This window comes from Neovison vison, chromosome 11 (genome assembly GCF_020171115.1).
Source record: "Neovison vison isolate M4711 chromosome 11, ASM_NN_V1, whole genome shotgun sequence".
NCBI lineage: Eukaryota > Metazoa > Chordata > Mammalia > Carnivora > Mustelidae > Neogale > Neogale vison.
The window spans coordinates 18154325-18168209 of NC_058101.1; the positions used below are offsets into that span (position 1 = coordinate 18154325).

The following is a 13885-nucleotide window of genomic DNA, read 5'->3' on the forward strand; positions in this document are numbered from 1 at the left end:
ATTTTTACTCTTTTTGTTTGTTTGTTTGTTTCCCAAAGAAAAATTTTAAGTGTTGTTTCTCTCTTAGAAGAAATTTTCACATTTTGACATTTCATTTTCAGAGCCACCTCTCAATATCTCACAATTATTTTTATTACCTCCATGTTACACATGAAGAAACTGGGGCATGAGCAGGTTAATTAACTTGCCCAAAGTTATATAAGCTTTTAAACAGAGAAGCTAGGATTTAGACCCAGACAGTCTTGGCTCAGGAGTCAATGTGATTGGAACCCTAATGGCCACATTTTTAATAGAATTAAATATTAGAAGATGAGAAAATCAATCATTTCTAAATTTCTAAATTCTAAAAAATGCAATGAAAGTATTTAGTGGCTAAGATTAACTTTGAAAATGAATATTTTAGGTCCTTGTAAATGTGAAAAATCACAAAAACAGACCAGCATGAAAAATTAAATATTGTATCTTAGTCATCGAACTCATAGATTTTATAAAAGATGCTTTTAAAGATAAGTATAGAGACCATTACTAAGTATGTCGTCATTCATTTAAAAACCATAAATGTTATCATTAAATGATAAAAATTCCTATTTTCCAGTACATATGAACTTTTTTTAAAGAAAAAGAGAAAAATATATATTTTCTATGCATATATATGTATATATACACATATATATATATCTCCAGCCCACAGCTCCATAATATCTTAGAAATGCTATTTCTAATACATAAATTCCATGTGTCTGTCAATAAAAATATTAAAGACTATAAGGTCAAGCCTACAAGAGTATAATTTTTGTTTATTACCCAAATCAGAAAATACTCTGATTTTTTTTTTTTTTTGCTGTTAAACACATTCACCAACTATTATGCTTCTGTTTTGTGTGTTTTGTCTTGCTATTGTAAAGATAAAATTAATGAAGTGATATATTTATTTCTTAGAGACAAAAACATCAGGAATGATTTATGTTATGGTTACTTTCCTATTTTGAATAGAGAATTTTTGCTTACCTTCTTTTGTAGGACACAGTGGAAAATGAATATAAACATTCCCTGTAGAGAATTGAATATAGTGAAGAGATACGCCATGATGACTGTGCTTTCATTAATATACATGAGTCCGAAGGCCCAGGTCAATCCTAATAGGCAGAGAAGAGCTATTGCACCTATAACCCATGACCTGTAGAGAGAAAAGAAAATTAAGGGTTATCAAATGATTGGTCTTTAATTAGCACAATCATATCATATCAACAATACTGACACTGAAAAAAATGTTACGGTAAGTTTTATTGACAGAAAATGTAGGACAGGTGGTATAAGTAACTTTAAGATTTTAATGGGGACTACAAGTTTTCAAACTTGAGGAGATATACATGAATGAGAATGTTATGAACACAGAAATTCATTTAAGCAAAAGCAGATTTGTACTATTAAATTATTCATGTATTTGCAGCACATATGCAAATGATATGGAGATGTAATTATGGTGAATGGCAAGGGGGAAAAAGTCTATAAAACTATGTTAGTTTCCACTGGCTTCATTGTTATGATAACATTTGTTTGATTGGACTCTCTCCATTAGTACTTCATCTGATACACTTTTGCCCCATTTTTCCAAATTTCCTCTTTTTCCATAAAAATTTTAGTGCTTACTGACAAAAAAAGAGCTTGGATTCGAGGGAACAGGTATATGGAATATATGTATGAATTTTTAAAAGTTCTATTTGTCTGATTCTATAGTTATGTAAAACAAGTGTGATACCGTGGATGGAAAAAATTGTTCCACTCTAGATCACCATCTGTGTTGTCTCGGCCTTCGGATTGCTGTCTTCTAGGATAAGTTGGACTAGACTTTGAAAATCAGGTAACTGGCAGCTTTGCTGAAAAGAAGCTTAAAAGCTCAGGGCACCTTCAGCACTTTGAAGGGTCTGTCAACTTGAGGGAGAGAATGAAGCTGAGAATGGGGATGGAGTGGTATGAACAAAGTAGGCTAGAATGGAAGACAATTCTCACTCTCCATTCCCTTAGTTTTCTCCAGCTGCCATTCGCAATAGTAATCAACGGGTGACAAAAGTCCATATATCTGTGGCTGTGTGTTCTGTATTGACTATCAACATAAAGGCGAATCTTTCCAATAAATGGGAATCCGATAAGTGAAAATGGAATCTTTCTAAGTATATAGGAGAATAGGACCAAACCAGGCTAGATCTCTATATCCTCATGAACCCACCCTTTCCTTTCCCAGCACACCTTCCTTGAAAGAGTAAATATTTCTTTTCAGCAGACCATACTCCGCCACTTGCATTGTCTAAGGAAGAAATATTTATGGGGATTGAAACTTTGCAAAATGAAGGGGTTAAAAGAAACCACACACGTATTCACCAAATCCAAAGCTGGGTTGCGTAAAGTTTTCAGCGAGCACTATGTCTTAAGGAAGATATGGTCCCAAAGTAGTCAATTAGTATTAAATTCTTATTAAAATTCATCATGACTATTTACTGTTTTTCTTCTACAACCATCAGCTATTATATTGCCTATTCAAATATCCCCTAAATTTTAACATGTTCAATTTAAAAACATTAAGGTTGTTGAACGAAGAATCCCTAAAGAAAGCTTGCCATTGTATGTGGCATGTTTGCATATATGAATCAGAAAATATCTTAGATATTAATATTTTTTCTATAACTTAACTGAAAAATATGGGAACTCTCAAGATAAAGCTCTCAGCTTCTTACAGGCATTGGAAAAAGGAAAAATGGAAAGAATAGCATTAAATCAAGGCAAAATTGCTATTTGAATTTAGAAATAAAATGACAGAATAAAATACTCAAGTCAGCTAGTATCCACTGGAAAACACGTGATGGGCCCAAGAGTTAATGATATAAGAACTACAATGAGCCCAATTTCTAAAGAAAAAATATATAAGCAAGAGCATGAAGAAGTAAGTGAAATGTCATTGGAGAAAATGAAAACAAAGGACTCTTCACCAGAAGAACAAACTGAAAGTCTAGAGTAAGGTCACCCATAGGTTGCCCCAATCTTAAGTTTATTGTGGCAGGACACATAATTTTTAAACGTATAAAAGAAAAAAGCTCAAATATCAACATTTGAGTGTATTCTTACTAGATTAGTACAGACTTGTAGCTTTGTTTTAGAAATTTAAAAGATGTATTCATAAACAGGTCATTAATCAAGTGATGTGTCAAAATTGAAAGGTAATTTTCCATACATCGAATTGAATTTGTGAAGGAAACTTTTTTTTCCCCCTTTTTGAATATTTAAAATAGAAATTCATTAATATCCACAGCAATTGGGTAGCTTCGTACTCCTAGGGTCATTTGGAAGATACACAGCTAAGTCACAAAATAATTTTGGATGAGCGATGTCCAAACAAACAACAGAAATGACGACACATGAGGCACAGAGGAACGCATCACAATGAAAGGAGAAGGCTATTCAAAGCGAAGCAAGTCTGTACCACAAGAGGTTGCTAGGAGTGTGGCACTGATTTCAGGTGATACCCAATTAAAAGAGGTGAAGCAGAATTTGTTTTTGGCAATACACCTGCAGCATATTTATTCTGCATACGAGTTGTATGCCTGATTATTTTCCTGCACAGTTTGCTCTTCTGCCTCAATGTGAATGACAGAAGCTCTAATGATTTTTCAGTACTGATCTGACAGCTGGTTCATGGGACCACACTGATAAATGGAATTTATCAGCCATTCAGGTCATTCTTACTTGATGAAGGGTCTGTTATCCTCATAGCTAAAGAATGCATAGACATAAAGACAAGAACACCAACATTAGCATTTTATGACAAAGATTTCATATGAAAAATATTCTCCTGGTCCCCAAAGGCCTCTGTACCCACCTCCCTAAAAGGCATCATAACCTTCCCTTTTTATTCAGAAGGTAAATCCTAAAATGACCATGAGAAGTCACATAACAAGAAATAAAATCAATTTTACAATACTGCAATATCCCTTATGAGACTAAAAAATTCCATTTTTTCATCATGAGCTCATATTACTTGTGACTTGACAGAGACATTTATTTCTTAGAGATCGCATTTCTCCAGAGAATGAGAAATCTTATGGGCAATCTGGAAAAGGCTTGGGGGCATACTTAAAATGACAGATTTCATGTCACCTAAAGGTATCCTTACTCTGTAATATTAGAAGGTAAGATTACTTAATTATGGACAGTACGTTTCTAAGTAATTTTAACTTGCAGATGATTGACCTGTGTTAAATCCGAACACTATAGCCCTTTGAAAATAATCGATCCTGACTACTTTAAAATTCTTTCTGTTAGTGTACTATGAAAAAATCTGAATAAGATTTTGTAGTAATAAAAGCAAACATACAGCATCTGCTCATTATCTCTTAAAATTAACTACTTTATTTTGTAGAACAGAAAGGAAGGGAAACTGTTCTTTTCTCTTCTCTCTTGCTAGGGGCAAGAATTTCTAATATTACACATACACAAATAGAGCTCTTAGACCCCAAATATGATGTGTTTTTGAATAAAGAGAACTACTGAAGAGAAACCTCACTCTACAAAACGACGAAAGAGTAAAGAATAGAGGGAGAGCCTGGGATTTAACACAGGTGGCCTGGAATTCACTAGTCACTTAACTAGCTAAAGGCAACAAATTAGTTAACCCGTGGATGTGTCAGTTCATACAACTATGAAGTGGTGATAATTATATGTAGGTTCCTTGTCATAATGAAATTATATATTATGTATAAAGTGCTTAGAACAGTGCCTGACATGTTTTATGTACAGTAAAGATTATATTGTTATTATTAGACTATTTAAAGCAAGAGTAAAGATGCACTGAAAAGATAGAATCTCTCACCTGAAGAATAAACCACTAAATAATCGATGTTGAGTACTTATATTCATTTGAGGACATTTCAGGAGCAATATTATGCAGCAAAATAAATGTGGCAGATATAGGCTTGTAAATGGAGCAGGGAATGACTAACTGTGCTGTCTAATATGGTGGCTACTGGCCTGTGGGTTTATTTAAATTTAAATTCTTTAAAATGAAATAAAGTTTAAAATTCAGTTCCTTAGTCACACCAGTCACATTACAAGCACTCAAAAGCTTCAGTAGCTGCCATATTGGACAGTGTAGTTCTAGAACATTTCTGTGTTCACAGAAAGTTCTACTGGACGTCGCTGGACTAGGACATTCAAAGAGGGTTTTAAGCCAGAAAATGGAATTTCAAGTGATATTTAAATAATGCCATGGATGTGTGAAAGGTAAACGGAGGAGAATTTCTAAGAATTGCTCAGATATATGTAACAGTTGTGAAGTGTTCCTAGAAAGAAAATCTTGTAGTTACATCAATATTGAAAAGTTATAGAACATCATAGAATGATATTTATTTCATCATCTGCATTCCCATTGCATCAGTCTATTCCATCTGTTACTCCAAGTTCATGACTGGAATAACTATTGCTACCTTAATTTGTATATAGTAGGATATCGAGTAAAGAAAGTTCCAAAGGTTAGCCTATAGGAACATGTCCAAACATGCTGTACAAAATTGTACTGAGCTATCTAAATGTTTCAAAAAAAAAATACAAAACTTGTACTGTAATTGCTGGAGTGAGATGTTTTGCCATTAATATGAAATAGCAAAAAAAGGGTACAGTTCAGCAGTTTTTGTGGGCAGTTGTGGGAAAACGCCAGTTGTTCCACTCAATAACAAAGACTGTAATTCCAGCCTCACTTCCGGTTAACTATAGATGCGTTTAAGTAGTGTCCACTGGGATGTGAACAGAAGTGAATTGTGACATTTCTGGGTCTTGCCAATTAAAGGACTGGAATAGGGCTCCTCTTGACCATTTTTTCCCTTCCCCTTTGTTAGGAAAAAATGACAACAGAGCCTCAGACCCAGAAATGGAAGCTGCTTTTGATGTGGAGCCATGGTATTAGATTAAAACCAAGTTTATATAACCAATTTAAGCTACTATATTTTAGAGTCTTTTCTTTTACAGCGGCCTAGCCCATGCAATAATTAGGAAAGCATGTAATAGGTCTCTTTAGCTATAAGAATCACCAGTTCATATTTAATATAGAAATCCATGACAAAGAACCACTCATTAATTTCGTTCCCAGAATATCACAAATAATATATAATAATTCAGAATCTAAGGATCACTGAAGATTACCTATAATGTGGCAGTGCCTTCCATTATTTTGTCAGATCTTCTGTTGGCTTAGAGAATCTAGTTTAAAGTCTCTCCACTAAATTCAAGTTAAATTGATAGTAATGTTGCCAGGGGTTATGGTGGTAAAGTTGTTATTGATTCACTTAAAAAATATATCTATAGAACTAGTCTCAAAGCTGAATAATTTTCATTCTGATTTACCAAAGAAAGTCTATTGACACAAAATCTCATCCAAGGCTGTATGACTAAAATGATTTCACTGCTGTTATTTTAAGATTTTATAAAAATTTGGACACAAAGGTCTAAGATGCTCTGGGCAGATGTTACTGGGAAGTTTCAGGTTATCTTGTAAGTGGTGACTTTCTGAAAATGAAGTAAAATCCCCTGTAAGTACAATTTTTAAGGAACAAATTAAAAAAAAGAACCTTATTTCTTTAGCAAATATTTTCCTTTTGTCAAACATTTTATCTTATTTTATTCAACTAACATAAAATTGAAAGCTTTAAATATTAATGTCAAAATTATCTTAAAAAGTGATCATTAGACTCAAGATAAGAATTTTAGGGGTCTCTGCTTAGATTGATAATAATTATGCATATATTTATATATTCTATAACAATTCCAAAGCACACAAAAGAACTATTAAAATCCAGCTCCCTGGAAACTTAGCTCAAAATACATGTTCAAGAGGATAGGTTTGTTAGCCAAACCATTAACTTATACATACTAATAATACTGTGATATAAAGATTCATAATTCATAATAAGTATCAGTATAGACAGAAGATGAATGGATAGAAACAACATGGATGAATCAAGTTAGCTATAGGATATTCTTTCTCTGTTTCAAGAGTTCAAAATAGAATTGTTTTTGGACATAATTTCTGATGGAAATATCTAAAATTCAAAATATAAAGAAGATAAGTTGAATAATGTAAAACTTTCCCTTCTATTATATTTACACATACAATTTTTTTTAAAGCAGGGGGATAGGTAAGGTTTGGTGTGAAGGAAGATGGGGCAATGCAAGGCATATATATATATAATATCCAAGCCAAAAGATATAGTCATTATGTCACAGCATGTCCAGGAAAATGAATGGCTTAGGCAGAATTGTAGATCTCATCAACATTTATCCCATTCATCCTACCAATATGAATGTATTCTGCGATCCTCTGGAATTGTTGGTTAGTTAGCTAATTAATTGCTGATAACTGAACTGCATGTCTAACAGTGAGAAAGAGCTATCACGGTGTACATGGATATACTGATTAGTACCCCAATATTTCCAGGTTCAGTATGTAGCTGCATTTACTTTCCCTGGTATAAAACTAATTCTAACTAAGGAATAAATACATTTCCCCTTGAATTTGGTATAAAACTAATTCTATCAAATGAATAAAGACATTTCCCCTTGAATTTGGTTTGGGCTACCATAGGAATGATAAGGTTAATGTCAATGAATTTCTGAAGTTAAAATGTATTCTTCATTCTTCATAGAAGAAAAAAAAACAGTAATAATAAATACTTCAGCTTCTGTAGTGAGGCTTTCCTTATTGTCGCTTAATCAGTTCTCAACTGAGGATGGACAGTTTGTAGTTCCTCGTGTTCTATAAAAGCTGACAGCAACGCAAACTAACGGACTTCACCTAGAAGTGATCTTTGAGATGCTACTTTGCCAAACTCCCAATCCAGGGTGCCCAGTCTTTAAAAGCAGAATTGGAAGGACAAGGCCTTTTAAGACTACAATGTTCACAGAATAAATGAAATAGTGGACAGAGGAAGAAAAGTAACCCCCCTACTTGCACTAATTCCCCAGCAGCAAATGTTAGCAGGCAACGGGGGAAGAATGTTTTAAATGTCATATGTTATTCACGTTTTTAAATGGATCAGACACTTAAAAACCACAATAACCTGGCCAAGTAGTAACACCTAAGACAAGATTAAAAGATCTGCTACCCAATGGTTAAAGAATATTTAAGACAGCATAACTCAGAGTTGTGATCAGAGGAAGATCTAAGTATTTCTTATTTATACCTCACTGTGTTAAAAATGCTTAATCAATTTGTAACACTCAGGATAAAAATCATGACTGTTTTATATTTCTTTCAAATGTATTTTATATGAGTGGGACTATACTATCCAAGATTACATTCAATTCTCTCTCTTAACTCCTATAGGAAAAATTAAAGAAAAGTCATCTAGAATATAATGCAACATTTCTGAGTAAAATATGAATAATGTTTCATTATGGTCATACGTTTAAGTCACTAGTATTAAAGATATAGAAATTATTACAAAAATATGAATGTCATATAACACAAATGTAGAAATTATCAACAGTAGAAAAGATGATTATATTTCAACTGTGGGTTTTATTGCTATTAAAGTATTACTACTAAAAGCTATATTGGCGCATTTTGTTCATATAATATTTATTAGGAGAAGAATGAAATGAACCAAATAAATAAAATAAGTAGCTCAGAATATGTCATGAAAATTTTCATTCCCATGCCTCAATGTCCCTATAATAATATTGCAGATTTGAGAGCATCCACCAATATTAAATTTTTAACCATAGATTTCAGACTGCTGATGAATTGGGTAAGTCTGAAATTAAATAGAACTTTGTATAATACATCAGGATCAATAAATATGATATCAATGACTGATAAAACTTTAATTATATTATCTTCACAACTCAATATTATGCAAATTTTTATAACTCAATATAATATTGTCAAAAATTAATTTATATATGAAAGAAATTAAGGATATCAATTATGAGAATGAAAAATGAACTATTATATTATACATAGACTGCTACAATCTTATTACAATTTAGTATCTCCATCTACCAGATTTATAAAAATGACTTGGTAGGTTTCATGCAAATAAGATCTCAAATTTTGGAATCCTATGTTGAAAGCAAATAATATCTCCTTATGATAATTTATAAATTTTAATGTATGAAAGATAGTGTAGGTTTTCCCCACAATCCAAGAGTAGAGTATTCCTATGAATAGATGTTAAGCAATAAAGCTTACATTAATTAATTAATATGTAACTTTTTTTTTAGCATTTCTAGACCCCTGAAATAAATCTCTCTTGGGCTATTTTTTTTTTTTAGGTTTACTTATTTTTTTTTTTTTTAGCAATCTCTATACCCATTGTGGGATTTGAACTCACAATCCTGAGATTAAGAGTTGCATTCTTTTCTAACTGAGCCAGCCAGGTACCCCTCTTTTAGGCTTTTCTAATATCTTAGGACACATCTTGCTAACAGATGCACAAAATAAATTAAGATAAAGCACAGATGCTCACAGACACAAGGCAAACCTATGGTGACTTGATACTGAGATGCTGAGTATAGTTCCCAAGGAAGGAGCCTGACAGCACTACTCCTGTTGCTCAGGATGTGCACTGCTTCCATAACAGCTCCCTGCAAAACAAATGCTGAATGCTATTTTCACTTTTTGCCTTTTTTCTTTTGTTCCATAAGGGCAAATATCCTCTTCAGGTTTTTTTTTTTTTTTCCAGTTAACAAAAACAGTTACCAGTGTAGGCCTTTTGTAAAAGTGAAGCGGCTTAGTGAAAACTTCTGAAAAGTGAGGGATATCTATGTATTATAGTAACCGAAAGCCTGCACTTGTGAATCAACTTGCCTGAGTCTGAAAGCCAGCTGAGTCTTTAACTAACTCAGCAACCTTCAGCTAATTATTTAATCTCACTTATCCTCACATTCCTTATCTGTGAAATGGGGATATACACAGAATTTTTTTTTCATAGGGCTGTTGTGTATATTAAATAAAAGGGCTTGGCACAAGTTAACATACACAAAAATGCAAATATACAAATTTTTAATATACAAAATATTATTACAAATACCTGCTGTTATAATTACTATTGTATACTGACCTTCTGCCCTCAAAAAATGGGACAAAGAGAAAAAATTATAAACACAGTGCTATGTTAGGGCTCCTTCTAAGTGTTTTGGAAATTCATATTTGAGTAGAAATCCAAAGGGGCTGAGGGAGTCACTGACTCTCTTGAACTGACCCTTAATTTTTACCTTTAAAAAAGCCTCAGTTTATACAATGGTTTTTTTTTTTTAAATTAGTGCTTCTCTCTTTTTTTTAAAATTATTTATTTATTTATTTATTTGACAGAGAGAGAGATCACAAGTAGGCAGAGAGGCAAGCAGAGAGAGAGAGGAGGAAGCAGGCTCCCTGCTGAGCAGAGAGCCCGATGCGGGACTCGATCCCAGGACCCTGAGATCATGACCTGAGCCGAAGGCAGCGGCTTAACCCACTGAGCCACCCAGGCGCCCTATACAATGTTTTATTTAAATATTTCTTTGGGCTTAGTAAATACTATGAATTTTTACATTTTCAATTGAAACGGAGTGTATCTGGATTTCCAATGAACATTAATGTAGAAGAAACCCAGAGTTCTCTGAATTACTAGAGAAAGTTAAATTTAGTTTGTAAGTAGTTGTATCCTCAGTGTCAAAAAGTGCACTAAGGAATGGCAGTCTCACTAAATGAAATCATTTGTATTAAAAGACATAAAATCATATGTGAGGTGTTCATGAAAAGTCACTAAGAGATATATGTTCTAAAATTGAACTTCATTAATACTTTTTATGATTTTTTGAAAATTTTAAACCTTGAATAGGAAAGAGGAAATAAATGATATCTATATAAAAAGAGATTTTTCTTCCATTTCTTTTTTCATTTTAATATGGAATGTTTCATGAATTTGTATGTCATACTTTTGCAGGCATCCTGTTAATCTTCTCTGCATCTTTCCAATTTTAGTATATGTGCTGCTGAAGTGAGCACTGTATTTCTGTTCAATAATTTTTTTCTTGTAATCAATGAAAACTGTGACTCTCATCAGTAATATCTCAAGATCCGTAAAATATGAGCAACAAGTTAAAATCTGTTCTTTATTGATACTTATACTGAAAACCACAATGTTTCCTGCTTTACTATAGGGCCAGTGTTTTTTAGAGTCACACAGAGTCTTAGAATTTACTGATTCTTTAGAACATGTGACTACCGGCTGACCAAATTTGGTCATTGCAATGCAAGGAGATGAAATTCTTTAAAGAGTATATTACATACTTTCAGGATTTCCTTTTTTTAACTTAGAAGATGCACAAACTTTTAAGCAAAATAACTCGGGGAATTAATAACTTTTCTGTATTCTTCCCAAATGTGTTTTGACAGGTTGAATTGCTGTTATACTCTTTCTCATAGCATATGGTACCATCACCTCTTGTTTCAACAACTTGTAATAGAAACATTCATCATACCCCTTCTGTGAATAAACACCTTATTATAAACTGCTTGTAAGAACAACTAAAACATAAAAAAAAAAAAGCACAACTGAGTATTTAAAACATGTCTGTACTTACTAAAGATTCCAATAAATGGAACCAAGGGAGGCACTGAAATACAATAGAAAGCAGACAAGTTTCATTTAATTGTGGACAAGTAAGGTAACCTTCATCAGCTTTGGTTTACTCACCACCATAATGAGTAAAATAACCTCACTAGGATCTTTACAGAGTTAAATGGAACCAAGTAAAGAATAGTCTTAGTTCTCATGTTATCAGTTAGGAAGAATTATTATTGAAAAGCACTCTGAATTCTTGAATTTTTCATTCATACGGAACAGTAAAGCCCATTGGTAAAGAATTTGAAGAAGTTGGCCAAAAGTGCACAAGAGCTAGTTACTTCCACAGTGAGCAAGGCTAATTAATGATCCAAGATTTCTACCACATTCTACTTTTAATAAGATGTTATTGTTTCCAATTAAATTTGTTACTAGGAATCTAATCTTCTTAAAATTATGTGAATGAGAAAAAAATTAAGCAATATAATAAATAAATCCAATTTTGCAGATTTATAAAAAGCTGCAAATCTCAAAGTAAGAAATCTTAACTTGATCACATTTTAGGCCAAAGGGCAGCCTCAGTAAAGTACTAAGAATCAACATCAATCAGAATGTATTCTCTGATGATAATGAAATTAAGTTAGAAATCAATAACTAATACAACACCCATACATACAATTATCCATCTGTTGCTACATCCAAAATAGCTTCAAGCCCCACAAAGCATTTTACAAACCAAGTTCTATCTAATAGTCAAGTAACAAATAATTCTTTTCTCGTACAGTTTAGGCCTGAAGAGAAAGGAAGGAAAACTTTGAGACTATTATAACTTAGCAGGTAAGGAGAGTTTAAGTGAGTAAAAAATTATAAGAACATTTTACTCAAGAATTTACATAAAAATCCTAAAGAAGCTATTAAATAGAAACATCTGATTTGTGCATCAACATCATGATCTACTAAGACTTAGTTCAGGATTGTAAGGAATGTATTAAAAGAATTTTAAAACACAATTCTGAAAAAATATGTGAAAGAATAATAAAAGCCTATGAGTCTAGAGGGCACGGCTTGCATGGAGCACTGCGTGTGGTGAAAAAATAATGAATAATGTTTTTCTGAAAATAAATAAATTGGGAAAAAAATAAAAAATAAATAAATAAAAATGCCTATGAGTGGCTAAGGCAATTTTGAAAGACACAATCAAAATGGGAAGACTCACTCTGCCAGATATTACACAAGTTCTGGTAATAACATGGTACTGGTAGAGTAACAAAGTATACGTCCACAGAATAGAAGAGAGAGTACAGGAACAACATTTGATACAGTTTAGTGTGGCAGCACAAATCTGGTGGAAAAAGATGGAATATTTAGCAACTGATGTTGGAAATCTGACTCATTAGATAAAGAATTCAAAATGTCCTCCAAAGACCTCAAACGTACACACTGTAGAGTAAAAAGTTAATGGTTTAAATATATGTATTTCTTTGTAACAAAGGTAAAATTAATAGAAAAATGACAGATTGGGCGGAGACATACACAATGGCGGAAGAACCCAAATTGTGTATCACCAAGTAAAGGATAAAGTATACAGGAAAACTAATTGGAAAAATAGGAAAATGTTAAACTTTTTGTAAAAAATAGAAAATATAGTAGGAACAAATGGGCATAAATAATTTACTAATAGGGTTCCTCTGAATATAATTGGAGAGGCTGACTATGTGCTATTTCATTATATTGCACTAATGAAAGTTACTGGATGGAAGATCTGACAGTTTTAGACGCCTTTATATAGTTAACTGAACAGAATGTGGTAAATTCAAAGAAGGCAGAAAAATTAGGACTAGAAAGACAATGATGGTTACAAAGAAAATATGCCATTTTTAACTTACATTTTGGTATAAGTAATATATTATGATCCAATAATGTCAATATTTTGCTGATAAATTATTACCTTCTATGCTCATGGCTGGTTTTGTCAATCTCATAATTAAGCAGTTTTAATTATAACCTTAGACTATCCATCTCAGTTCTGGAATAGAGAGGACTTTTCTATTAGTACATTGAAGGATCTGATTGAAAATATCAACTTCCACAGAAAACACTGCATAGTATTCTAAAATGCATACTCAGTGCATAAAGAGCACATTTATAAACATTTCAGGGACTCTGATGACAGACCTTATTTAAAATACATAATTGTATGTAGTGGAAAAATCCAACAACAATTGGGACTCAGCCAAGAGAAAATTAGATTAGGAAATTTTCATGTGTGGACTGAGCAGCTCAAGACACAGCATTCT

At 32.6% G+C, this 13885-nt stretch overlaps 1 protein-coding gene and 1 non-coding gene across 15 annotated transcripts in view; both read right to left on the reverse strand.

Moving 5' to 3' along the window:
• The window catches only part of ADGRL3 (adhesion G protein-coupled receptor L3), a 793594-nt gene that overhangs the window by 37330 nt on the left and 742379 nt on the right, over positions 1 to 13885 (reverse strand). For all 14 annotated transcript variants that reach the window (XM_044268179.1, XM_044268169.1, XM_044268166.1 and 11 more), the window contains one exon: positions 1009 to 1177. In XM_044268179.1, coding sequence (XP_044124114.1) covers positions 1009 to 1177 — 169 coding nt within the window. The remainder of the gene's footprint in view (positions 1 to 1008; positions 1178 to 13885) is intronic.
• Positions 10923 to 11029, reverse strand: LOC122890720. The gene has a single exon (XR_006381158.1). It is a non-coding gene; the product is annotated as a U6 spliceosomal RNA (small nuclear RNA).